At 57.2% G+C, this 25,562-nt stretch overlaps 1 protein-coding gene across 2 annotated transcripts; it reads right to left on the reverse strand.

The window, feature by feature from the left end:
• Positions 1 to 13: 13 nt before the first annotated feature.
• PLXDC1 (plexin domain containing 1) lies at positions 14 to 24,645 on the reverse strand. Of its 2 annotated transcripts, none has more exons than XM_068996668.1 (14): positions 24,494 to 24,645; positions 22,985 to 23,109; positions 20,291 to 20,434; positions 19,980 to 20,049; positions 18,829 to 18,951; positions 18,446 to 18,564; positions 18,200 to 18,299; positions 16,786 to 16,881; positions 14,177 to 14,258; positions 12,109 to 12,166; positions 8,564 to 8,699; positions 5,548 to 5,583; positions 4,682 to 4,845; positions 14 to 1,417 (listed from the first exon to the last, which is right to left on the reverse strand). In XM_068996668.1, the coding sequence occupies exons 1-14, from the start codon at positions 24,546 to 24,548 to the stop codon at positions 1,298 to 1,300; spliced, it is 1,428 nt and encodes a 475-aa protein (XP_068852769.1). In that variant the 5' UTR covers positions 24,549 to 24,645; the 3' UTR covers positions 14 to 1,297. The 2 variants fall into 2 exon arrangements, with proteins under 2 accessions (XP_068852769.1, XP_068852768.1); XM_068996667.1 differs by having other exon boundaries at positions 8,549 to 8,699.
• Between the last annotated feature and the right edge of the window lie 917 nt (positions 24,646 to 25,562).

Below are 25,562 nucleotides of genomic sequence, written 5' to 3' on the forward strand. Positions count from 1 at the left end.
GGGGTGGAAAGAAAATTTACCTCTGCCAGGATCTGTGGGGTTCTGTGGGGGTTTTTTCCCCTCAGTTTAGGGCCTGATCTGTGGGATTGTTTTGCAGGTGAATCCTGAATTCTGGTGGCACGGAAGGAGGAGAAAACCCTGAGAGGTCCCGAATTGAAGCCTTTCCTTGGGCTGGGGATGTGGGATCCCGAATCCATCCAAACCCACCCAGGGGCTCATCCCAGGCATGGGGGAAATGAACCAAAATGAGGGAAAAAACCTAAAAATGATGATGTTAAAGGGGGGATTTTCAGGTTTTCTGCAGTGTCCAGGCGCTCTTCATGGATCTGAAACACCCAAGAACGAGCTTGGATTTACTCCAGGATTTATCCCATTCTCCAGAGCTCTGTCCCATCAACCCCTCTCTGCTCCCGCCGCATCCATGGCCATCAGAGGACGCGTTTTGGCAGAATCTCAGATTTATTTCCCCCTCCCCCTCCCCTTTAAGGCCCAAGGGTCACAATTAGCAATTCAGCAAAACTCATTAAGTGCCCAAAAGCGCAGCAAAGCCGGTGGGGCCCGCGCAGATCCTGCAGGTGAATCCTCGGCGGCGTTTTGTCCTCAAAACAGACCAAATTCCCCTTTCCCGGGAGCTGGGGCTGGAAGGGCTGCTCGGAAGGGAGAGTTGGAGGCACAGGGGTGGAAAAACAGAGGTGGGATGAAAAGATCCAGGGCTGGAGGCTGCTGAGCCGTGAAGGCAAAATTCAAACGTCAATGGAAGGAGGAGAGAGGAGAAAGGGACAGAGCTGGGGGTGAGGGGTGGGAGAGGAGCCCTGGATGCCCCTCCTGGGATTCCACGGGATCTGTTCCCACTTCCCAGCCGCTCCAGGGGCACCAGCACAACATTCCTGAGCACTGGCGCCCCAAAAAAATCCTCTGTGCTGCTCCAGCAAACCCCTGTTTTGCCCACAGGGAGATTTCCCCACCATCCCTGCCCCTGTCCAGGCTCCAGCAAAAGGAGGGAAGAGGAACAACAACCAAAAAAAGACAGAAATCCCCAGCGAGCTGAAAAAGAATGGGCTGCGCTTTTTTCCAGCCCGGTGCTGCTCCAGGCGCTGCCCACGAGGATCCAGACACGCCCAGGCCGCCCTCATCCATCCCAAAAATCTCCTTTTGGGGTCTTCTCCCTCTCCTCGCTGCTCCTTTTCCCGAGAGAGGACACACTTTGCAATGGGACGACGGAAGATTCCGGCACTCAGGGAGGCTCGGGATTCCTGGGGATTCCTGGGGATTCCTGGGGATTCCTTGGGAGAAGCGCTCAGCACTGCTCGGCCTCCACGAATCCCTCCTTTTCCTGGCTGGCCGCTTCCACCTCGGCGTACGAGGCGTGGTTGGAGCGGTTCCGGAATTTCATGGCGGGCCAGCGGTGCGGCCTCCGCTGGGGACAGAAACAGAGGCACGTGAGGAGCTGGGATTGAGCCCTTCACCCCCATTCCTGCAGGGAAAGTGGGAAAAATGGGAAAAACAGGTCCTGAGGCACAAAAGATGTCATCGGTGGGAGAGCTCGAGGTTTTGGTGATAAAAATGGGTTTTAAAATACTGTTTAGTGCTTCAAATGCATCGATCCCACTGGGCTGAGCTACCAAATGGGGAGCAGGGGAGGGAATGGAGCTTCCAGTGAAATCAGCCTGGAAAAAACTGGGATAATCCGTGCCTGGAGCAGCCGAGGAGGACCAAGAGCATTCCCTGGAAGAGGTGGCTCCGCTCTTTGAGTCAGAGCAAGGACAAGCACTGCCCCTTCTCCTTGGGGGTGGATAAATCCCACCAAAATTTTGGGATCTGGATTGGGAGAGGCCTCAGAGATCGTCCTCTGCAGCTTCCCTCTGCACAGGGGTGGACGAAAACAGCTCCAGGAAAAAGCCAGGGATGGATCAGGAGAGGCCAAGGGATGAGAGGAGGAAAAAGGCTCCAGGACAAACCCAAGGATGGATCAGGAGAGGCCGAGGGCTGAGTGGAGGAAAAAGCTCCAGGAAAAAGCCAGGGATGGATCAGGAGAGGCCGAGGGATGAGAGGAGGAAAAACACAAAAACATTCCAGGAAAACCCAGGGATGGATCAGGAGAGGCCGAGGGATGAGAGGAGGAAAAACACTCCAGGAAAAACCCAGGGGTGGATCAGGAGAGGCCGAGGGTGGAGTGGAGGAAAAAGCTCCAGGACAAAGCCAGGGATGGATCAGGAGAGGCCAAGGGCTGAATTCTGCTCAGCCCAGCAGCAGCTCCCATGCCAGGATCTATCCCACTCCTCCTGCCTCGGGATCCCACCCCTCTCCCCGCTCCAGATCGAGATCATCGGACCCCCTGCCACGCCGGGAATTAAAACTCCTCCGTTTGGAGCTCTCTCCGTAAAAATGAGAAAAAAAAAACAGAAAAAAACCCCACAAAAATGAGAAAAAAACCCACAAAAAAACCACAAAAATGAGAAAAAAACCCACAAAAGCCTCAAACCAAACTGAAAAAAAATTAAAAAAAAAACACAAACAAACAAAAAAGTCTGGAAATTTCAATGCACAAAATCCCTCCAGGCTCATGGAGCAGGGGAAGAGGGTTTAGGGCCTGATCCGTGGGGTGGTTTTGCAGATGAATCTTGAATTCTGATGGCACAGAAGGAGGAAAAACCCTGAATCAAAGCCCTTCCTTGGGGTCGGGATGTGGGACCCGATATCCATCCAAAGCCACTCCAGGGACTCGTCACAGACAAGGGGAAATGAAACCGAAGTTAGGGAAAAATAAAAATATTGAGTTAGAAAAAATAGAACCAAAAATGAGAAGAAAATAGAATGGAAAATAGCAACAATGAAAATACTAAATTGGTAAAAATAAAGCCAAAATGAGAAAAAAATAGGACCAAAATGAGAAAAAATAAAAATATTAAATTAGAAAAAATAGAACCAAAATGAGAAAAAATAAAAATGTTAAATTAGCAAAAATAAATCCAAAATTAGAAGAAATAAAAATACTAAATTAGAAGAAATAAAAATACTAAATTAGCAAAAATAAAACCAGAATTAGAAGAAATAAAAATACTAAATTAGAAAAAATAAAACCAAAATGAGAAGAAATAAAAATATTAAATCAGCAAAAAAAACCCCAGAATTAGAAGAAATAAAAATATTAAATTAGAAAAAAATAGAACCAAAATTAGAAACAATAAAAACACTAAATTAGCAAAAATAAAACCAAAATTAGCAAAAAATAAAACCACTAAATTAGAAAAAATAAAGCCAAAGTTAGAAGAAATAAAAATACTAAATTAGCAAAAAAAACCCAGAATTAGAAGAAATAAAAATATTAAATTAGAAGAAATAAAACCAAAATTAGAAACAATAAGAACACTAAATTAGCAAAAATAGAACCAAAATTAGAAAAAATAGAACCAAAATTAGAAAAAAAATTCCAAAATTAGTAGAAATAAAACCACTGAATTAGCAAAAATAAAACCTAAATTAGCAAAAATAAATCCAAAATTAGCAACAATAAAAACACTAAATTAGCAAAAATAGAACCAAAATGAGAAGAAATAAAACCAAAATTAGTAGAAATAAAAATACTAAATTAGCAAAACTAAAACCAAAATTAGAAAAAATAAAAATATTAAATTAGCAAAAATAGAACCAAAATTAGAAGAAATAAAAACACAAAATTAGCAAAAATAGAACCAAAATTAGAGAAAATAAATCCAAAATTAAAAGAATATAAATCCAAACTTAAAAGAAATAAAACCATTATCCACTAAAAATCACGTGAACGGGGCGATTTTCCCCTTTCCTGCGGGCTCCGGGCGCTCCTCACGGATCCGAAATCCCCAAGAACCCGCTTGGATTTTCCCCCACGAGGGGAATCAAGGGCAGAAATAAAACTGTGAGGGAAGGAGAGGCCGAGCTCGGGGGGTGGAGAGAGCAGCAGGACCACGGAAAAGGACTGGGCTGGGAACTTCCCAAAATTCCTGCTGCTTCCCGTTACCCTCTGGAAGACGAGGATTGGGGTGGGAAGCTGTCCTGGGTTGCAGTGTGTTCTATTCCCATCCTCATGAGCTGCTGAAATCAGGTGGGGCAGTGTTTCCTTGCCTCCTCCCCCCAGACCATCTTTTTATTAATGGCCCATCATTGTCCTGCCCATGACTCCCAGATAACTCCCTCCGGACCATCTTCTGTTGATGGCTCCCAGATAACTCCCTCCGGACCATCTTCGTTAATGACTCCCAGATAACTCCCTCCGGACTATCTTCTGTTAATGAGCCTAATCAACACTTGGCCTCATGACTCATTGCCCCATTGTGAGATGCTCCACCCAGAGGGAGGAACCAAGCATCCCATCGTGGATATAATCTGGGACTCTGAACACCAGAGACACCCTTTCCACTGGATTTCCAGAGGACAGGAGCTACACAGCCACCACTGGACCTTCTTCTGAGGAAGAGCAGACCCTTTTTACCACAGGATCACCACTTCAGAGGGCTGCAGCCACCATTCTACCAGACTGCTACCACCACCCTGCCTAACAGGGTGCCAGGTTGTATCTTGACTCTGTCAGTGTTTTCTTTTACTTTTTTTTCCTTTTCTTTAACTTCCATTAAATTGTTATTCTGACTTGGTGCCTCCCACTGGTTTGTTTTCAAACTAGTACAGAAGCCAAAACCTCGCTCACCTCGATGAAGAAGAGGGCGGCGGTGGACGTGGGGTGGCCGCTGATGTAAATTCCGGCCAGGATGATCCCGGCCAGGAGCAGCACGGCCACGACGATGCCCACGATGGTGCCCGTGGGCATCGGGGCTCCGGAGCTCTGCGAAGGGAGGCTGCTGCTTCCCACACCTGGAAAACAGGATCCAGCTGAGCCTGGAGTGGCGCTGAGACCTCGGGATACAGAGGGTGCAGCTGGATGTTCCCAAATGGATCCCGGTTGGGGGGGGAAATTTGGCTAAAATTAGGAATATGGTGGACTTTGAAGGCTCTGGGGCTTTTCTCTGCCAGCTGAACTTCCCGGAGCTGCCCTCAGGGAATAGGGATTCACTCCTGCTTTGCAAGGGGATCTGACACCTGGGGAAGAGGGGTTGGAGCCTTCCAGAACCTCTGGAATTATGGCAGTACTTTGGGGCTGATGGAAAGACTGGGACTGAGCCGGGATCCCCGGGAAAAGGGAGGGAAAAGGCAGAGGATGCTTCATAGCTGGATTTGACGCTGGGTTTTGTGTCCCAGCCAGAGAAATTCGAAGGAAAAAGAGACTTTGTGTCAGTGAAAATGTTGCAAATAATGGGAATTACACGGAAGGAGAAAACTCCTCGAGCCGGCACAGCGGGAATGAGCGGGAAAAGCGGACAAAGAGCAGCAGGATAAACCAGATCATTCCCAGCTCTCTTTTCACTGCCTGGATTTGCTCTAATCGGGGTGAGGACAACGGGAACTGCATCCTGATCCCTCTGGGGTTCATCCCGGTGCCCAAGCACAGCTCCCGTGCACCCGAATCCAGGGAAACCTGGGTTCCCTTGGAGCAGAGGGAGGGGGTGAAGGCCTTACCCTCTCCTCCCGCAAACTGGTTGAGCTTCGTGTCGTCTGAAAAGGAGAAAACGCGGCAAAAAAAATCAAGTCAGGAGCTTTCTGTGATATCCCTGTGTGTTTCCCACCCACTCCCATCCCACTGGAATGGGATCTCCAGAGAGTTGGAAATCTCTGTGGACGAGGGAGGCACCTGGGAAGCCACAGTGCCAGTGAGCGGGGTGTGGGTTGGGGATTTCCTTCACTGAGGCGGCACCTGGAGCACAAATACCCGAGGGACGGGGTCGTTCCCTGCTCCCGGTGCCAGGTTTGATCCGTAACTGGGTGTCCTTGTCCAGCCTATGGAATTTGCAGCCAACACATCCCAAATAAACCCACGGGATGCTCCAAATCCACTTCTGTTCCTTGCCTCGCTCTGGAAGAACCAGGATCCGTCAGGCAAGGCTTTGTCTCTCCACAGGCTCCACAGCACCGCCCTCACGAGGGTGAAATCTTGATACAGAATTCCCGGGGCTTGGCTCAGCTCCCAAATCCTGATCCAGAATTCCTGGGGCTTGGCTCAGCTTCCAAATTCTGACCCAGAATTCCCGGGGCTTGGCTCAGCTCCCAAATCCTGATACAGAATTCCTGGGGCTTGGCTCAGCTCCCAAATCCCAATCCAGAATTCCCAGGGCTTGGCTCCCACATGTGCTGGCCACAGCAGCAGCACGTGGCCAGTGAGTCAGGCTGTGCACCAGCAGCTCCAGCAGGAGATCCAGGCAGGATGTGGATCCAAAAAAACGGGGCTGCCTGGGGAGGACACGGATCCAAGGATCTGGGATGGTGAGGAGGGTGCAGATCCACCAGTGTGGGCTGGCTGGGGAGGACACAGATCCAGGGGGGTGGGATGGTGGGGAAGAAGAGGATCCAGGGAGCTGGGCTGGTGGGGAGGACACAGATCCAGGGATCTGGGCTGGCTGGGAAGGACATGGATCCAGGGATCTGGGCTGGTTGGAGAGGACACAGATCCAGGGAGCTGGGCTGGTGGGGAGGACAGAGATCCAGAGAGCTGGGCTGGTGGGGAGGACACAGATCCAGAGAGCTGGGCTGGTGGGGAGGACACAGATCCAGGGATCTGGGCTGGTTGGAGAGGACACAGATCCAGGGAGCTGGGCTGGTGGGAATGATGTGGATCCAGAGATCTGGGCTGCTTGGAGAGGACACAGATCCAGGGATCTGTGCTGGCCAGGGAGAACACCACGGCCCAGCTCCCCTCCCTTGTGTAGCTGCTCCTCTGCTGTTCTCCAAAATCCTCCTCCGGGCGCAGCTGCCGTTCGTTCCCTTCCAAGATCCCAAATTAACTCCATGCCTGGCTGTGTCACACAAAGCCTCTCGTGCTGTTTTTTCCAAGAACCGGGCGATGGGCTGGAAAACAATCTCCGTGCTGCTGTTCCAACTCTTCCCTTTAAGCTCTCCTTTCAAAGTCAGCCCTGGCAGGAAGGAGCTCCGTTCCCTCACCCAGCTCCTTCCACCGCTGAAGGACAATTACTGACGTTCCTTTCTATTTATCCTAATTACCACTTTGCGGTAGGGACAATTAAGCAGCCAAATTGCGGCGCTCCCTGTGCCAGGATCGGCGGGGCCGGCCCCGTGGTAATGGGATTATGGAGCTTTAGGACTTGGGGGGGTCTCCAGGGAAGCTCGGGGGGGTTTTGTGGAGCTGGAAGGAGCAGCATTCCCAAGGAGAGGGCGATGACCACGTTAATTCCAGGCTGAAGGTCCCAGCAACCTTGAGCCCGTTGGAATCCCGAGCCCCTCTCTCCGGGATTAATCCCTTTAGGATCCTGTGGGTTCCCGCCCACTGTGGCTGGGTTGCTTTGCTGACCTTCACAAATGGGTAAAAAAGCTGGAAAACCTCTAAAACTCTTCCCACCGTGCCACATTCCCTCAGGTGGCACCTCTTGGCTGCCCTTCCTTCCCTTTTCCATCATCTGCTGTCCTCATCCCGCCCCAAGGATGGGGCTTGGAGTAACCTGGGATAGTGGGAGGTGTCCCTGCCCGTGGGACTGGATGGGATTTAAGGTCCCTTCCAACCCAAACCATTCCATGATCCTGCTCCAAACCCATCTGCTCCTTGTATTTACTTGGATTTGGATTTGCTTTATGAGGCAGTAAAAGACCTGCCCAGGGATCGGGATCAGGGATGGGGATCACTTGTCCAGGGATCGGGAATGGGGGATCACCTTCCTAGGGATCAGGATCAGGGATCACCTTCCCAGGGATCGGGATCAGGGGTGTGGGGTCACCTGCCCAGGGACAATCCCTAAGGTTGGGGGAAGTCCTTGATCCCTGGGATCAGGGATTTGGGGTCACCTGTCCAGGGACAGTCCCCAGGGATTTGGGGTCACCTGTCCAGGGATCAGAATCAGGGGTGAAGGATCACCTGCCCCAGGATCATGGATCAGGGGTCACCTGCCCTGGGATCAGGGATTTGGGGTCACCTGTCCAGGGATCAGAATCAGGGGTGAGGGATCACCTGCCCCGGGATTGGGAATGGGGGATCACCTTCCCAGGGATCGGGATCAGGGATCACCTTCCCAAGGATCGGGATCAGGGGTGTGGAGTCACCTGCCCAGGGACAAACCCCAGGGATGGGGGAAGTCACCTGCCCCGGGATCATGGATCAGGGGTCACCTGCCCCGCGATCAGGGATTTGGGGTCACCAGTCCAGGGATCAGAATAAGGGGTGAGGGGTCACCAGTCCAGGGATCAGGGATTTGGGGTCACCTGTCCAAGGACGAGCGTCAGGGATTGGGGGTCACCTTCTCAGCGATCAGGGATTTGGGGTCACCTGTCCAGGGATCAGAATCAGGGGTGAGGGGTCACCTGTCCAGGGATCAGGGATTGGGAGTCACCTTCTCAGGGATCAGGGATTTGGGGTCACCAGTCCAAGGATGAGCATCAGGGATTGGGAGTCACCTCCTCAGAGATCAGGGATTTGGGGTCACCAGTCCGGGGACAATCCCTGGGGATCAGGGGTCACCTGCTGGGCACCCACCCTCGGTGGTGAGGCTGTCGACGAAGAGCGAGGCCGTCGGGGAGGTGCCATCCTGGGGCCGCGGTGACGCCGAGCTGTCCGGGGGTGCTGAGTAGCGGCCGCCTTCCGCTAAATCCTCGCAGGTCTTTGCATCCGGCTGATGAGAGAAAACAGGGAATACGGGGCTGGTTCTCCCGGTTTCCCTCCAGTGGGAACGGCCGCGGGGCTGCGCTTCCCACACGGGTGCAAAGGCTGGAGGGGAAGCGGGGGATGAGGGCTGGGAGTGAGGCGGAGGTCGGAGAAGAGGAGGAAAATTTGGGAAGGATTTCAGCAGGACAAGGGGCAATGAGCTGGCAAATCCCACAGGCTGAGCTTGGTGCACCTCTGGGTGACCCCACAAGGGTCCGGTGACCCCACGTGGGTCCAGTGGCCTCTCGTTTATAGGAAATAAAGTGGAGTTTTCAGTTGGGAAGAAAAATAAACCCATTGAAAAAAAAACATAAAGAAATCCCAAAAAAAACCCCAGAAAACAAACCTCAAAACCCCCCAAAGCACCAAAAAACCACCAAAAAACCACCAAAAAAACCAACAAAAAAAAAAACAAACAAAACCCCCAAAATCCCTGCAAAAAAAAACCCAAAACCACCAAAAAAATACCACAAACCCCCCCAAAAAACCAACCCCCCCATAAAACACCAAAAAAAACCAAAAAATCCCCCAAACCACCAAAAAGAAACCAAAACCCACCCAAAAAAACAAAAAAAACAAAATCCCCACAAAAAAACCCCCAAAACCACCCAAAAAACACCAAAACCCACCCCCCCAAAAAAAAACCCAAAAAAACCACAAAAAGAAACCACCAAAAAATCCCCCAAACCACCAAAAAACCACCAAAAAACACAAAAAAACCCAAAAACCACCAAAACTGTCAAAAAAAACCCCAAAAAACAAAACGCCAAAAACCTCCCAAAAAACACCAAAAAAACCCCCAAAACCCAGAAAAAAACAACCAAAAAGAACCACAAAAAACCCTCAAAAAGCCCCCAGAAAATCCAAAAAAACCCCAAAACCATCAATAAAACCCAAAACCCCCCCAAAACCTCACCATAAAAGCCCCTCGAAACCCCCCAAAACAAACCAGAAAAAAAACGAAACAAAACAAAACAAACCCCAAACGAAAAAACCCCAAACAAACAAAAAAACCCCATCAAAACCAAAGCGAACCAAACAAAACCAACCCCAAAAAAACCCAAAAAACCAAAATAAAAAGGAAAAAAAACCCTAAAAAAGGAAAAAAGGAAAGGAAAAATAACCAAAGAAGAGGAAAGGCCGGAGCAGAAGCTGATTTTTGGTCGGAGCCGAGCCCTGCAAGGCGAAGGAAGGAGCTGTGGGATAATTCTGCTCCCCAGGACACCAACGGGGCTCGTTCCCTCCTGCCCGCAGTGAGGAAAAGTCCCGCTCCGGGAGGAGGAGGAGGAATAACGGGAATAAAGGGAGAGGCGAAGGGGTATCCAAAGGGAATCCCGGGATATCTGTAGGGAATCAAGGGGTGTTTAAGGGGAATAAATGACTCTTTGTGGGTGTATCCAGAGGGAATGAAGGGATATCCCGAGGGAATGAAGGGATGTCCAAAGGAAATAAAGGGATATCCAAAGGAAATAAAAGGATATCCAAGGGGATAAAAGGATATCCAGAGGAAATGAAGGGATCTCCAGAGGGAATAAAGGGATATCCAGAGGGAATGAAGGGATATCCCGAGGGAATGAAGGGATGTCCATAGGGAATAAAAGGATATCCAAAGGAAATAAAAGGATATCCAAGGGGATAAAAGGATATCCAGAGGGAATGAAGGGATATCCAAAGGTTATCTAAAAGGAATAAAGGGAAACCCCAAGGAACATCTAAAGGGAATAAAGGGAAATCCAAAGGGAATAAAGGGATATCCAGAGGGAATGAAGGGCTATCCAAAGGGAATAAAAGGATATCCCGAGGGAATGAAGGGATATCCCGAGGGAATGAAGGGATATCCAAAGGAAATAAAAGGATATCCAAGGGGATAAAAGGATATCCAGAGGGAATGAAGGGATATCCAAAGGTTATCTAAAAGGAATAAAGGGAAACCCCAAGGAACACCTAAAGGGAATAAAGGGAAATCCAAAGGGAATGAAGGGATACCCAGAGGGAATGAAGGGATATCCAAGAGAAATAAAGGGATATCCAGAGGGAATAGAGGGATATCCAAGGGGAATAAAAGGATATCCCAAGGCAATAAAGGGAAATCCCAAGGGAATAAAGGAATATCCAGAAGGAATGAAGGGATATCCAAGGGGAATAAAGGGATATCCCGAGGGAATGAAGGGATATCCCGAGGGAATGAAGGGATATCCAAAGGGGAATAAAAGGATATCCAGAGGGAATAAAGGGATGTCCTTAGGGAATAAAAGGATATCCAAGGGGATTAAAGGATATCCAAGGGGAATAAAGGGATATCCCAAGGGAATGAAGGGATATCCAAAGGTTACCTAAAAGGAATAAAGGGAAACCCCAAGGAACACCTAAAGGGAATAAAGGGATATCCCAAGGGAATGAAGGGATATCCAGAGGGAATAAAAGGATGTCCAAGAGAAATAAAGGGATATCCAGAGGGAATAGAGGGATATCCAAGGGGAATAAAGGGATGTCCCAAGGGAATAACGGGATATCCCGAGGGAATGAAGGGATGTCCAAAAGTTATCTAAAAGGAATGAAGGGAAACCCCAAGGAACACCTAAAGGGAATAAAAGGATATCCCAAGGCAATAAAGGGAAATCCCAAGGGAATAAAGGGATATCCCGAGGGAATGAAGGGATATCCAGAGGGAATGAAGGGATATCCAAAGGTTATCTAAAGGGAATAAAGGGAAATCCCAAGAAACATCTAAAGGGAATAAAGGGAAATCCAAAGGGAATAAACGGTTCTCCAGAGGGAATAAAAGGATATCCAAGAGGAATAAAGGGATGTCCCAACGGAATAAAGGGATATCCAGAGGGAATAAAGGGATATCCCAAGGAGTATCTAAAGGGAATACAGGGTTTTCCAAAGGGTAAAAAGGGATACAAATGGAATTCCAAAGGGAAACCCCAAGGAACACCTGAAGGGAATAAAGGGAAATCCCAATGGAACACAGGGATATCCCAAGGGAACACGGGGATATCCCAAGGGAACACAGGGATATCCCAAGGGAACACAGGGATATCCCAAGGGAACATGGGGATATCCCAAGGGAACATGGGGATATCCCAAGGGAACACGGGGATATCCCAAGGGAACATGGGGATATCCCAAGGGAACACAGGGATATCCCAAGGGAACATGGGGATATCCCAAGGGAACACGGGGATATCCCAAGGGAACATGGGGATATCCCAAGGGAACACGGGGATATCCCAGGGGATGCTCAGTGGGATCCAGAACACCGTGGGCCACCCAGAGATGAACATTCATTTTTTGAGCTGGGCCACGGATTTTCCCGTGGATCAGCACCATTCCCACCCTCCACAGGAGGGATTGGGATTCTCCAGGCTCACCTGGCCACAGCCGTAGGACAACCACTCCTCCCGGTACCGGTCGAAGCCGCTGGAGCACCTGTGGGGAACAGCAGGATTATCCCGTGCCAGGTAACGAGGGTGGCAGTGCCTGTGACTCCTCAGCTCCCAAAAATCCCAAATCCTGCCCTGGCAAGTGCTGGGTGTGGATACTTGGAATAACAGAGCCAGGAAAGGTGATAGCCAAGATTTCATCCAGAGGTGTGGGGTTTCCCTACAGCTGTGCTGGAAGAGCCCCAACATTCCCCTTCCCAGAGGAGGAAAAGGGTCAAGAGCGCTTCTCCAAGGGAAAAGGAGAGGGGAAATCAGGAGAAATGCACGGGCTGAGCTCGAGTTTCCACTCCCCGGACTCGGTGCCAGGGCAAGGCCGTGAGCTCCACGAGGTTCTCTGGGCTCCTTCCAGCAACATCTGCACAGGAAAAACACTGCAGGAACTCCAGATGACATCAGGCGAACGCCAGCCCGAGAATTCCCTGCAGGAACAGGGAACGGAGCAGCGCTCTGACCTTCGGAGAGGCTCGGGCCAGACTAAAACCCCAACCAGTTCAGGCAAACACCAATTCACCCAACCAGGAAAGGGAGAAACCACGAAGAAAACATCAGCTCCTGCCGAGATCTTTGCTTAAAATCCCGCTCCTGTCACGATTATGGGCTTGGGAGAGGTAAAAATACGGATTCCACTTTTTGGGAGAGAGCTCCGGGTTGGAATCGTGGAGTGCCAGCTCCAAGCCTGGAAGTTCTTTGGGAAGGATCAGGTTGGCTTTGCAGGACCTGGCTGGTCCAACCCGACAGCGGTTGTCCTGCTGCAGCTCAACATTCCCAGCCCGTTCCTGCCATCTGGAATTCCCGTTTGGAACCTGAACTGTCCCCGGGGGACGCGGGGCTGGCGGCCGACACGGCACCAGTGACAGGAGCGAACACCGGCACCAGCAACTGGGGGTGCAGAAGGGGTTAAACTGCCAGAGAGCTGGGATTGATGGGATACTGGGAAAATTCCTCCCCGTGAGGGTGGCCAGGCCCTGGCACAGGTGCCCAGAGAAGCTGCAGCTGCCCCTGGATCCCTGGAAGTGCCCAAGGCTGGGTTGGACAGGGCTTGGAGCAGCCTGGGATAGTGGGAGGTGTGGGGTGACACTGGATGAGCTTTGAGGTCCCTTCCCACCCCCAACCCATTCCGCGACTCCCTGATCTGATAAAATCCCACTTGCCCAGGCCCTGAACTCGGAACGAGCAGGACAAGGAAGGGTTTGAACAAAACCAGCTCCAGCCGAACCCGCTGCACCCCAGGCTCGAGTTCTGCCACGTCTGGGCTCCCCAGAAGGAGAACGCCCCATTCCCTGCTCCGGAGCCACCACTGAGCCGCTGGCACTGGCTCAGGGGGTGTCACAAGGACTCAGTGCTGCTTTAGGGTGGCTCAGGGGACGAGGAGGGGGGGCTGGGAGGTTCCCCCCGGGTTTCCACGGCGCAGGATTTGTGTTACTGGGTCCCCTCCCCTGCCGCCAGCTCTCAATAAATCCTTCAGCTCCATCTCATTAAAATCTGCTCTGCAAAACCCTGCCCGAGCTGGAGGAGAGCAGGGGCAGGGCCACATCCTCTGTTCAATGCCCCACAAAAATCAGCCCCCCACACCTTTGCTGGCTCCAATCCCTGACGAGGAGGGAGCGTCCCACACCCAGGAGCGTCCCTGACTCTGTCACCTCCCTGCTGGAGCCCTTCCAGGGGTGCCCCGCACTCCAAGCTGATCCCAGCCTGAGTCAGGACAAGTTTTCCCCGTTTTTAAGCTCCCTGACAAAAATCTGAGCCCTGCCTCAGGTCCCAGCTTGTTCCAGGACCAAAATCCCCAGGAAATGCATCCTTGGAGTGGCTTGTAAGTGGAGATCAGGTCACGGCCTAACCGTGACTGTGGGACTGAGAGCAGCACCTCAGCACCCCCAAAAAAGCACAAAAAATGGGGAAATAATAAAAAAAACTCAGAAATACTGACAGGGACACCAGCCCTGGCACTGCCCCAGCTTCAGAGGCATCGCCAAGGAAAGAAACTCCTGCCAGGTACCTCTGCAGGACGTGGCACCAGCTGCAGTTGAAGGTCAGCTCCGAGGTCACACACATTTCACAGCTCTGGTGCTGGAGACAGGCTGAAAAGGAGAGAGGAGGGAGGCTCCAGCCAGATGCCAACATCTGGAGGGGCACAGGGGAGCGGCTGCGGGGAGCTGGAGGCTTGGGCAGCACCAGAGCACCGACTCCTGAGTGTCCAAGCAGAGCCCTGAGTGCCCAACCCAACCCCTGAGTGCCCAACCCAAACCCTGAGTGCCCAATCCCTGAGTGTCCAAGCAAAGCCCTGAGTGTCCAACCCAACCCCTGAGTGCCCAACCCAACCTCTGAGTGTCCAACCCAACCCCTGAGTGCCCAACCCAACCCCTGAGTGCCCAACCCAAACCCTGAGTGCCCAGCAAAGCCCTGAGTGCCCAACCCAACCCCTGAGTGCCCAACCCAACCTCAGAGTGTCCAACCCAACCCCTGAGTGCCCAACCCAACCTCTGAGTGTCCAACCCAACCCCTGAGTGCCCAACCCAACCTCTGAGTGTCCAACCCAACCCCTGAGTGCCCAACCCAAACCCTGAGTGACCAACCCAACCCCTGAGTGCCCAACCCAACCCCTGAGTGCCCAACCCAACCTCTGAGTGCCCAACCCAAACCCTGAGTGCCCAACCCAAACCCTGAGTGCCCAACCCAACCTCTGAGTGCCCAACCCCAACCCCTGACTGCCCAACCCCAACCCCAGACTGCCCAACCCAAACCCTGAGTGTCCAACCCAACCCCTGAGTGCCCAACCCAACCCCTGAGTGCCCAGCAAAGCCCTGACTGCCCAACCCAACCTCTGAGTGCCCAACCCAACCCCTGAGTGTCCAACCCCAACCCCAGACTGCCCAACCCAACCCCTGACTGCCCAACCCCAACCCCAGACTGCCCAACCCAAACCCTGAGTGTCCAACCCAACCCCTGAGTGCCCAACCCAACCCCTGAGTGTCCAACCCCAACCCCAGACTGCCCAACCCAACCCCTGAGTGCCCAACCCCAACCTCTCTGCCATGGTAAATAAAGGAAGCAGCTCCATCCCGGCAGGATGGGCTCCCAGCCCGCCTGTGGAGCTCCTCCCATTCCCTTTAGCTGGGAATTTAAACGCAGCTGGGAATTTTTGCCATTTCTCGTTGTGTGGGGAGGGAGCGTTCCTCAGGGGGAAGGAGCTGAACCCTCCGGAGCTGTGTCCACTCCAAGGGGTTCTGCAGGAACTCTCACACAGCACCAACATTTGGTGCCCCCCTGGCTGGAAAAGGTACCCAGGAAGGGCTTGGATGCTAAAAATTTCAAGGAATGGAGGAGTTTTAACCGGGCCCTGAATGGCAGAGCCAAGAGAGGATCCAGTGCTGTGACATTCCTGGGGATGGAGGTGGAATTACAGCCCCCATCCCACCTGGGACACCTGGCACAGCTCTCCCCGATCCAGGCACTCCATCCCTGGGCTCCCTGTTCTGCCCCTGGCACCTGGGCAAGCTCACCCACACCTGGGCTACCTGCCCAGCCTCTCCAGTGGCCTCCACTCCTCATCTCCTCTCCCATCCTGAGCTTCTCCCAAGGCAGAGAACAACCCCAGGCCTCTGCAGCAGGAGGCAGAGCCTAAATCCATCCCTTCTGACCCAAAAAAAAAGGCTAAAAATTGAACCCCCAGAGGAAAAAGCTGAGTCTGGCTCTCTGGAGCTCCTCTGCAGATACCGCTCCCAGCTTCCCGAGCTGCCAGGGGGTGGGAAAACAGGGAAAAAACAAACCTCCAGCAGGAAAAGGAAAAACCAGGATTCTCGCAGGATGGTTATTTATGTTCTGCCTGCTGCTAAAATTGTCAGCAAACACCCTGGGGAGAGCGTTTAGTGCAGCCCCCCGGGGTCTCCGTGGCAGATTTGCTCTCGCCCCGTGTTTAGGGGCGGCTCTGCCTCGTGGACCCGGCTGCTAAAAACGGACCCGTTGGAGGCACCTCCCAGAAATCTCAGCCGGGTGTGGAGGCGTTGGACCCGGAGTGAAGCCGTGTCCAGCAAAATCGGCTGCAGCTCGTGGAGCGATAAAAACAACAAAAAAAATGGGAATTCGGCTGGGAAGAGCTGTCAGGGCAGGGAGTGAGGGGTGAGCAAGGCTGGGTAGGGGCAGCTCGGGGCGCAGCTTGGGGCTGTGGCACGTGTCCCCCAAGGCCATCGGGGCTGGAACCACCGTCCTTGTCCCTTCCTGGGGACCTCCGAGCAGAGGGAAGGGGAATTTCCTGCAGATCCTTTCCTTTATCAGCTCTTCCCTTGCTGCATCCCGGCCTCCTGCCTGAGCTGGGCTGGCGCCCACGTGGGATTTGGGATTTCTGTTGGCTGAGGTTGATTCCAAGCAGATCCAGCCAGGCAGGGCTGGATGTGGGAGAGGTTCGGCGACAGCCAGGGATCCCAGGACAGGGGCGAGCCGCTCCGTGCTGACAGCAGCCCCTCCCTCCATCCCAAACACCAGGATATGGGCGGCATCACCCTCCCAGCACCCCCTAGACCTGCCCTGGCTGCCCCTTTGGGCTGGAAATCGGAGGCTGTTGTGGTTTCTGGGTGGAATTCCGGGTGGAAAAGGGGCTGTGGGACTCACTGGGCAGCGGGGTGAACTCCACGGCGGAGCGGCTGCTGATCCTGCTGGTGTCCAGCTCCACGCGGTGGTACTCGTAGATGGTCCGGCGCCGCGACTCTGCAGCAGAGCCTGGGCTTTAGGCCAGGCTCAAACCCCCCCTGCCAAGGGCTGGGGGTACCCCCCAGGGCTGGGGGAGCTGCCGAAAGGCAAAGGTGGCCCCAGGTGTGGGGGTTGTTCCCTTGGGGGGCTGCAGGAGGAGGGCCGGGAAGGGCTGGGGGGTGCCAGGGCACGGATTCCCCCTCCTGCTCTGCCAGGAGCAGCTCGGAGCTCGCCCTGTCCCTCTCCCCCGACCGGAGGCTCCGGGGATGGACGTGGCCCAGCCTTGCCCCGCTCCAAAAAACTCCAAACAAACATTGCTCGGCTCTGACTCACGGGCCGGAGCCTCCGCGGAGCTCCCAGGGCTCCCGCGGCCGCTTCCTCCCCCAAAAAACTCCTCCTTCCCCCCCCCTCCATCCCGGGGCCAGCGGGGTCTGTCCCAGGTTCAGGTTCGCTGGCACCGCGTTCATCCCCGCGGGAGATCCGCCCGCTCCTTCCAGCCCGGCAAGGCGAGGATGAGCAGGACGAGCGTCCTCCGCTCCTCTCCATCCCTCCAAGCCTCGTTTCTCCACCCCACCCGCCTTTCCCCCTGCCCATTCCTGCATCTCCTCTGCCCTCACGCCCCGGGGCAGGGCTCGGGAATTCCGTGGGGATGGAGGGAGCAGCCCAAGGAGCCGCTGCGGGGAGGGAGGGGAGGACCCGGCCGGGGCTCCGGCACAAACCGCGGAGAGCGGGGAATAAACCAGGGCCGGATGGCTCCAGAAATAACCGGGAAAAGCCGGGAGGGAGGAGCGGCGTTGGGCCCCGCGTGACTGGAGAGGCTGGAAGGGACTTTCTGGGGAGCCCTGCAGCTCAGGGCACGCAGGGAAAAAGCACGTGGATGTGGATGTGGGAATGCCCACATCCTGCTGGCACAGGGGCAGATCCCTGATAGGCATTGGGGCCCCAAACCCCTCATCCCTATGGGATTGGGGCACCCTGCACCCTCCGAGCCTCTGGTCCATCTGCAGCTTCCTTTGGAACCGAAGAAGAATTGGATTTCTCTCCTCGTCATCAGCTGGGATTTAGGGAAGAGCTTGGCTGCTCGTGGAGATTCTGGACTGGGCAGAGCCCCAGCCAGAGCACGAGGCCGAGGGATGGTCTTGGCCATGGGGAGATCCCAAAAAGAGATCCCAAAAAGGCTGCAGAGGGGACACGAGGGGCAGGCGAACCCCACCCACCTCCTCACACTCCCTGTGAATCCAAGCAGAGCATCCCCACGTCCTGAAATCCTCAAAGACGAGGATCCCTCACCTCTTCCACCCCTCTCCCTGCGGGATCAGCTCCTCCAGGGACTCACCAGGCACATCAGGAGAAGGGTTGAGGACCATGAAGGCATCGGAGAGCCCGGCCTTCACGGGGTGCTGGCTGGCGCTGATCTGCAGGACCGGCACCGGGATCTGCGCGGGGACAGGGGATGTGACGGATCCCAGCCCTGCCCCGGCTCCTGGCGCTGCTGCCGAGGCCTCCAGGAATGTCCAACCCCCCTCCCAGGCCCACAGGGACCCCCGAGGGACCCTCCTGCCCCATCAGAGACGTCTCTCACCTCCTTGTAGCCGAAGACGATCCTCCCGCTGCTGTGCAGGGCGGCCTGGAAGGTGAAGCTGCCCATGTCCTCCTTGCCCTGGAGATAAACCTTGTCCCACTGCACCACAAACACCGTCCCTGGGGGTGACCAGAGCTGCTCAGTCCTTCCCTCTCCCCTCCTCTCACCAGCCTGACCCGTCCTCACCTGTCCCTGAGCCTCCACCTCATCCCCAGCCTCCAGCTGGGAGCAGAGCAGAACACCCCTGACCCCTTGAGCCAGGGCTGAACACCCCCAGACCCCCTCCCCACACCCCCCCAACCCATGTGGGAGCCCCAGAGAGCTGAGCTGGGCCCGGCTGGGGGAGGAAGGACCCGAAGGGGGGTGGCTGGAGCGGGACTCACCATTGTCCAGGTACTGGACGGTGGAGTTGCGGGAGTAGCTGGGGTTGAAGTTGGCCATGAGGGGGGCGATGTATTGAGTGGCCGTGAGCATGCGGTGGATGACGTCCCCCATGAAGATAAAACCTGAGTGGGCAGAGGATGAAGCAGCACAAGCTCCCCCTCCTCACCCCAGCACCGTCCCCACCTCCTCCCGGCCTCCCACCGCCCTGCCCCGCCTCACCCATCCCTTTTTTTACACCCTCCGGATTTCCTCCGAGCCTGTGGGACACCCCTGCGTCCCCCCAGTCTCTGCAGGAGCAGAGAGGCACAGAGATTGCTCCTGACTCCCTGAGGAGGTTTGGGGTGCAGCGAGGAGGTTGGAAGGGCTGTACCCCATTCTCCGAGCTCCCTGGGGCTCAGGGATGTGGGCTGAGGTTAGAGCCAGCACCAGAGCCGTGTTCAGCTCCCCACTGTGGGCATCCCATCCCATGGATCCCATCCCACAGATCCCATCCCATGGATCCCGTCCCATCCCATGGATCCCATCCCACGGATCCCATCCCATCGCATGGATCCCATCCCATTGCATGGATCCCATTGCGTGGATCCCATCCCATCCCATGGATCCCATCCCATCCCATCCTATGGATCCCATCCCACAGATCCCATCCCATGGATCCCATCCCATCCCATCCTATGGATCCCATCCCACAGATCCCATCCCATGGATCCCATCCCATCCTATGGATCCCATCCCATCCCATGGATCCCATCCCACAGATCCCATCCCATCCCATGGATCCCATCCCATGGATCCCATCCCATCCCATCCCATCCCATCCCATCCCATCCCATCCCATGGATCCCATCCCATGGATCCCATGGATCCCATCCCATGGATCCCATCCCATGGATCCCATCCCACGGATCCCATCGCATGGATCCCATCCCATCCCACGGATCCCATCGCATCCCATGGATCCCATCCCATGGATCCCGTCCCATCCCATCCCATGGATCCCATCCCATCCCATCCCATGGATCCCATCCCATCCTACGGATCCCATCCCATCCTATGGATCCCATCCCATCCCATGGATCCCATCCCGTGGATCCCATCCCATCCCATGGATCCCATCCCATCCCATGAATCCCATCCCACCCCGACTCACCGCCCGTCGCAATGGTGACCTGCCGCAGGAGGTGGCCGTAGAAGGGGAAGTCAAAGGAGAGGACGATCCTCTGCAGGGGAGAGAGGAGGTGAGAACCGCGCTCAGCCCTCGGGAAAACACCAGCTGGGAACGTGGGGAGCCTGATCCGTGCTTGGAGGGGCGGCAGAGGGATGGGAGTGGGATTGGAGCGGAGTCCTGCAGGGTCCTTCATCCCCGGAGTGGGGCGTGGGGACACAAACACTTCCCAAGCCCTGGAACTTCCCAAGTCGGCCACGGGGACCCTGCTGGCGCTGGGGACACCCCGGGCTCACCGAGGCCTGCCGGTGGGTGTTGGAGAGGATCCCGTGGATCTTCACTTGGCTCCTGTTGGCCGCTGCCATGTCCACCCAGAGCCCCCGGCGCCGCGCGTCCCCCGGGCCGTAGATCCGCGACACGTAGTAGCTGTGGTTGTCCTCCTGCAGCCACAGGGAGGGACACGGGTGACAGGGAGTGGTGGGACGGGGTGACCCGCGGTGCTGGGACGGCGCTGAGCAGCCGGGAGGTGTTCCCAGCAAAAAAAACAGGGATAAATCCAGGATGAATCCAGCGTGGTAACACCCGGCAGAGCCAGCGGGGGATGCTGGAGAAGGTGCCGGGAATCCCACGGGATGCTGAGGGCAGAGAGGCCGGGCTGAGCAGAGCCGTGAGTCACGAGAGGCCTCGCGCAGCACAGGCAGCATTCCAGGGAAGGAACAATCCCGCTCCAGGGCCGGGGCTGGGAGGCACAGCCAAAGTGACCACTGGGAGCGGAGCAAACAAGCCCGGAGGAAATGATGAACCTTGGAAGGAGCAGCCGGGGAGGGCGGGGGGCGAGGATGGCGGGAGCAGGGATCGGGATGAGCTCCAGGGTGACACCCCCGGAGTGTGGAACGGGGCCTGGACCTGTGAGGGAGCAGCTCCTGCTTTGTTGTCACCCAGAGAGGGGACCCCAAGTGTCCCCCCCGAGCTACCAGCAGCACCCCCAGACCCCCTGAGCCCCCTCTCGCTGGTGAACCAGAGCATGGCCACAGTGCCAGCTCTGCCACGAGCCACCCCGGAGCGACCAGGGACCTGCCGAGGGACACAAGGCCCTGGCCACGCCACCCCCACCGCGGGGAATGGACTGACGGCCGGACAGACACACAGCTGGGAGCCATCTCTTGGCAGGGGAGGCCGCTTCACACCGAGCCGGGCTGGGGAGGGACGGGAAGCATCTTAATTTTCCCTGGGAAATTTTCCTCTGGTGCTCCGTGCCAGCGCCTGGCACACGGCCCCGCTCGCCGCTTGTCCCCATCTGCTGCGCGTCTGCTGCCCCGCCCCTCTGGCCCCCAGCCCCCTCTGACCTCCAGAACCCCCCTCTGACCCCCAAAACCTCTCTCTGATCCCCAAAACCCCCTCTGACCCCCCAAAACCCCCTCTGACTCCCAAAACCTCTCTCTGACACCCAAAACCCCTTCTGACCCCCAAAACCTCTCTCTGACCCCCAAAACCTCTCTCTGACTCCCAAAACCCTCCTGTCCCAGCCCCACTCCCCACACACAAACTCCGGTGCCTGGAAGGAGCCATCAGCTCGGGATGGAATAAAACGCTGCTGGAAAAAAATCCCGTAATTTGTGGATTTTCCTGCTCCAGCAAAGTTTAAGGAAGAGTCCTCAACCTTTCCCAGCTCTTCCCTACAGGAATTACAACCCCTTTTCTTTGCGGGGGCTGATGCATCCCAGAGCCCTCCCTTCCCTATGGATGGGGAAACTGAGGCACGGGGAAGGCCGAGCTGTCAGCGGCTGCATCCCGGCACGCAGCTCCCCATGGGAACCCCCCGGGATGCAGGGACAGGCCACTGCTGGGTGACAAATGACAGAACCTCCCGTGTCCTCTCGTCCCCCCTGTGCTTTCCCGAAGTGCTCCCGACAATCCCGGGGGGAAGGAGCGGGGCTGGAGCGTGCAGGATGCGGCTGCCGCGCTCCTGAGCTCATCGCTGACTCACCGGGATGTTCCCATCCGTCACCTTGCCTTGGTTACCGCAGGAATTAGGAGAGGCGAGGTTTGGGACGCGGGAATAAGCGGGGCAGAGCTCAGGGAGGGATCAGAGCTTCACCCTTTGGGGTCTGAGCTGCCTCTCGCACCCCAAACTTGGGATATTTTGAGGGGAGAGAGGGAAAAACTCCTCCAGGCCCTGCACTGGCACCCCTCGAGGTGGGATCCCACCTCTGGCGCGTGGGGCAGGGTGGGATGCACCTGTGACCTCGTCCATGGCCCCAATCTCGGAGCAACTCCCAAAACCTCAGGAAATTGCTGCCTCTCCCTCCAGGGAACCACGAGCACCATCACACCCTCCCTGCGGTTCGCCAGCATCTCCGAGCGGTCACCGGTGGTTTTGGGCTGGTTTGGGGTATTTTTAAACACTTCCACATTGGGACTTTGCTGGTTCATGGCTCTTCTCCCTCCCCGATGGATGAGCTGTTGCAGAGTGGCAGAGGCCAAAAGGGCCACCAAAAACGCCGGCACAAGTCACCCTCCACCAAAAACCACCCGCGGCCACACATCCCCCACCCCGAGAGCTCCGGGAACTCCCCCGGCCACCAAGAGACCCGCGGCCCCGCCACAAATAACCGGGAGCTAATTGAGGGCGGGTAATTAGGCACAGCCGGGCTGGGAGAGCCGAGGGAGGTGTCCCAGGAGGTGACACCGCCGCTCGTGGAGGTGACACGTGAAGAGAAGACCCCCCCCCCGTTCCCACACAGCCCCCTCGGCACCGACACCAGGGGACAGTGGCCTTGTCCCCACGTGGCACCCGCACAGCGAAGCGTCCTGGCATTTCCAGCCCAGGGATGGCCCCGGCAGGGCTGCGGCGGCCGCAGAGCTCGGAGCGATCCCAGGGCTGTAATTATCCTGTGGGATGTGGGATCCAGCCCCACACACGGAACCGGAGCCAGACTGGGAATAGCTCTGGCGTCGGGAGCGGATCCGGGCGGGGGTCCCCGACTCACCACGATGCGGGTCTCGTTGGCCGGCAGGGTGTCGATGGCCAGGCTGCCGCCCACCAGGTCCTGGCTGATGCGGGTGCCCTCGGACGTGTCCCGAGCCCTCCGTCCCTCGCTCCCGGGGGGGCGTCCTGAGGGGGCACAGGGAGAGGTCAGTGGTGTCCTGGGGTCAGCCCTGTCCCCCAGCAACGCTTCTGACTCTGTGACACGAGTTTTGAGGGGTCTCAGCCTTGGTAAGCAGCGTCACCGCAGGGATGGAGGCGCGGGGAAGGGTCTCTCGGGGTCGGGGTGGCCGCAGGTGCAGGGACGGGTGACAGCGGCCCCGGCCAGGGGAGGACAGCTGGGAACAACCCCCACAAATGGCAGCCCCCGCACGCACCAGCGCGACCCCGCCGAGAGGGAAGCTGCACCAGTGTGGCCGTGTCCTCGATGTCCCCAACCATCGGTCCCCGACCCGGCTCCGGGTGTCAGGGCAGGTTCTGAGCACCCGAAAGAAACGCGTCCCTCGCCCCCTCCAGACCCATCTCCAGCCCCGTGGAGGGAGCGGAGGCCAGAAACACGGCTGGGGAGTGGGGGGGGGGGGGGGGGGGGGAGGATAAAAAAGCCATTTGGGATCAAATCTGCGGAGAATTGGGAGGTTTCTGGCAGCTCGGCGCGGGCGGAGGCGGTGGGGACGGCACGCGCTCGCCCACGGGCAGGGACACAGCCGGGACGTCTGTCCCCAGCCGGGGGCACAGCACAGCCCCGGGGGGGCCGCGGCTGCTCCCCCCCCTGCCCTTGGGAAGGGGGGGTGCCACCGTCACCCCTGGGGAGCTGATTGCTAATTGCTGCCTAACGAGCTCCCGCGGCCATCCCGGGGCTGGGTTCTGTTCCCAGATCTCCGGGAGGGGAAACTGAGGCAGGGGGGAGCAGGGCTGGGCTGGACGTAGCCAGTAGTCTCTCTGGGACAGAGAGAGGCTCTGTGCCCGGGGGTCACACTCGCCATCCCTGGGGGGCACGGGGGAGGCCCAGCCCTCGCCACTGCGGGCAGGTGTGGGGTGTCTCGGAGAGCAGAGATCCCCCCGCAAAAGGCTCCCCAAAATCTCCCCGGGTGGCTGCTTCCCCCAGCCAGGACAGCGCCAGGCGTGCCATGGGGTGCCACGGGTGGGGGGACCCCCAGCAGGAGGGACACAGCCCCCCCTCTGTCCCAGCGCTGCCCAGCACAGATGGGGGTGGGGGAGGTCCGGGCACCCCATCTCGGCTGTGGGGGTGCTGGGGCAGGGGGGAGCACGGGGAGGGGGGTGGGACCCCCACGGGCGGTCCCGCGGCGCGGGTGGGCGCAGTCGGGTGTGGGGCGCAGCGGGACATGCAGCTGCGGGCTCGGGGGGCACGGAGATACCCCAAAACACAGACCCCCGGGACCCCCGGACAGCCCCCCAGGGCAGGGCCGGGACCGCCCTGCACCCGGGACCCCCCTGCACCTCCAGTCCCGGCGTTCCCCCCGGAGCTCCCCCGCCGCCCCCCCGGCCCCCCTACCTGCGCCCAGCGCCCCGCGGAGCAGGCAGAGCAGGAGGAGGCCCCCCCAGCGCATGGTGGGGGGCGGCGGCCCCGGCGGTGCTGGGGGTCGGGGGGCTCAGCGCCCCGCCATGGGCCGGGACCCCCGGGAGCCGCGCACCGAGCGGAGCCGGAGCCGGAGCCGGAGTCGGGCGGGGCCAGGGGCGGGGCCGGGGGTGGGGATGGAATTGGGAAGGGTTGGGATGGGAAGGGATGGAGCCGGAGCCGGCAGCAGGACCGCCGTGCGCCCGGGGGGATCGGGAATGTTCGTCCATCCCCGCGCTGGGCCGGCGCCCCTCACCCCGGAGCGACATCTCCGGGTGCTCACCATCCCCCTCCCCGTTTTTTGGGGCCGAGCTGGGGCTCCAGCGAGGTTTTGGGTCCCCCGTGCTGCCCCCACCGTGGGTAGCCCTGGGGTGACCCCGCTCTGGGCTGCGGGGTGGCGGGGGGGCTCTGGGCTGAGCCCACCGGCCCCGCGCGGGTACGCGGCCCCCCCCCCCGAGCCACAGCACCACTGCAGCCCCCCCATTTGGGAGCCGGCTCCCCATCGCCCCCACCCCTCGCTCCCTCGGGGCCCCCCATCCACAGGCCCGCAGGGGACTCCGCGTCTCCGCTGCAGGAGGGTTTGTGTCCTTGCCAAACCCCCCCAGGTTTTCCCTTTGGAGAAGGAGCAGCGGATATTGGGGACTTGGGGGGCACAGGGTGGGGGGCAGAGGAGCAGGGGCACAGGGTGTGGGGCACAGGGTGTGGGGCACAGGGTGGGGGTCCTGCTGGCACTGCAGAGCGCCGGGAGAACCCAACCCTCCAGGCCCCCCCATTCAGCCAAACAGACTTCTGGCCACCCCATAATTTGGGCAGCGTTTTGGGGGGGCTCCGGCTGCACCCCAGCCCCTCACCCCTGGGTGCCGGAGCAGGAGGAGGGTTCAGAGCCCCCTCCCCAAGATGTGCCCCGTGCCCAGGGCCTGGAGAGCGATGCCGACCCCCCCCCATCCCAGCCCCCCATCCCACGGACAAAGCCGGGGGGCTCGGGGACAGTGTGGGGGTCTGAGCT

This window comes from Aphelocoma coerulescens, chromosome 27 (assembly GCF_041296385.1).
Source record: "Aphelocoma coerulescens isolate FSJ_1873_10779 chromosome 27, UR_Acoe_1.0, whole genome shotgun sequence".
Lineage (NCBI taxonomy): Eukaryota > Metazoa > Chordata > Aves > Passeriformes > Corvidae > Aphelocoma > Aphelocoma coerulescens.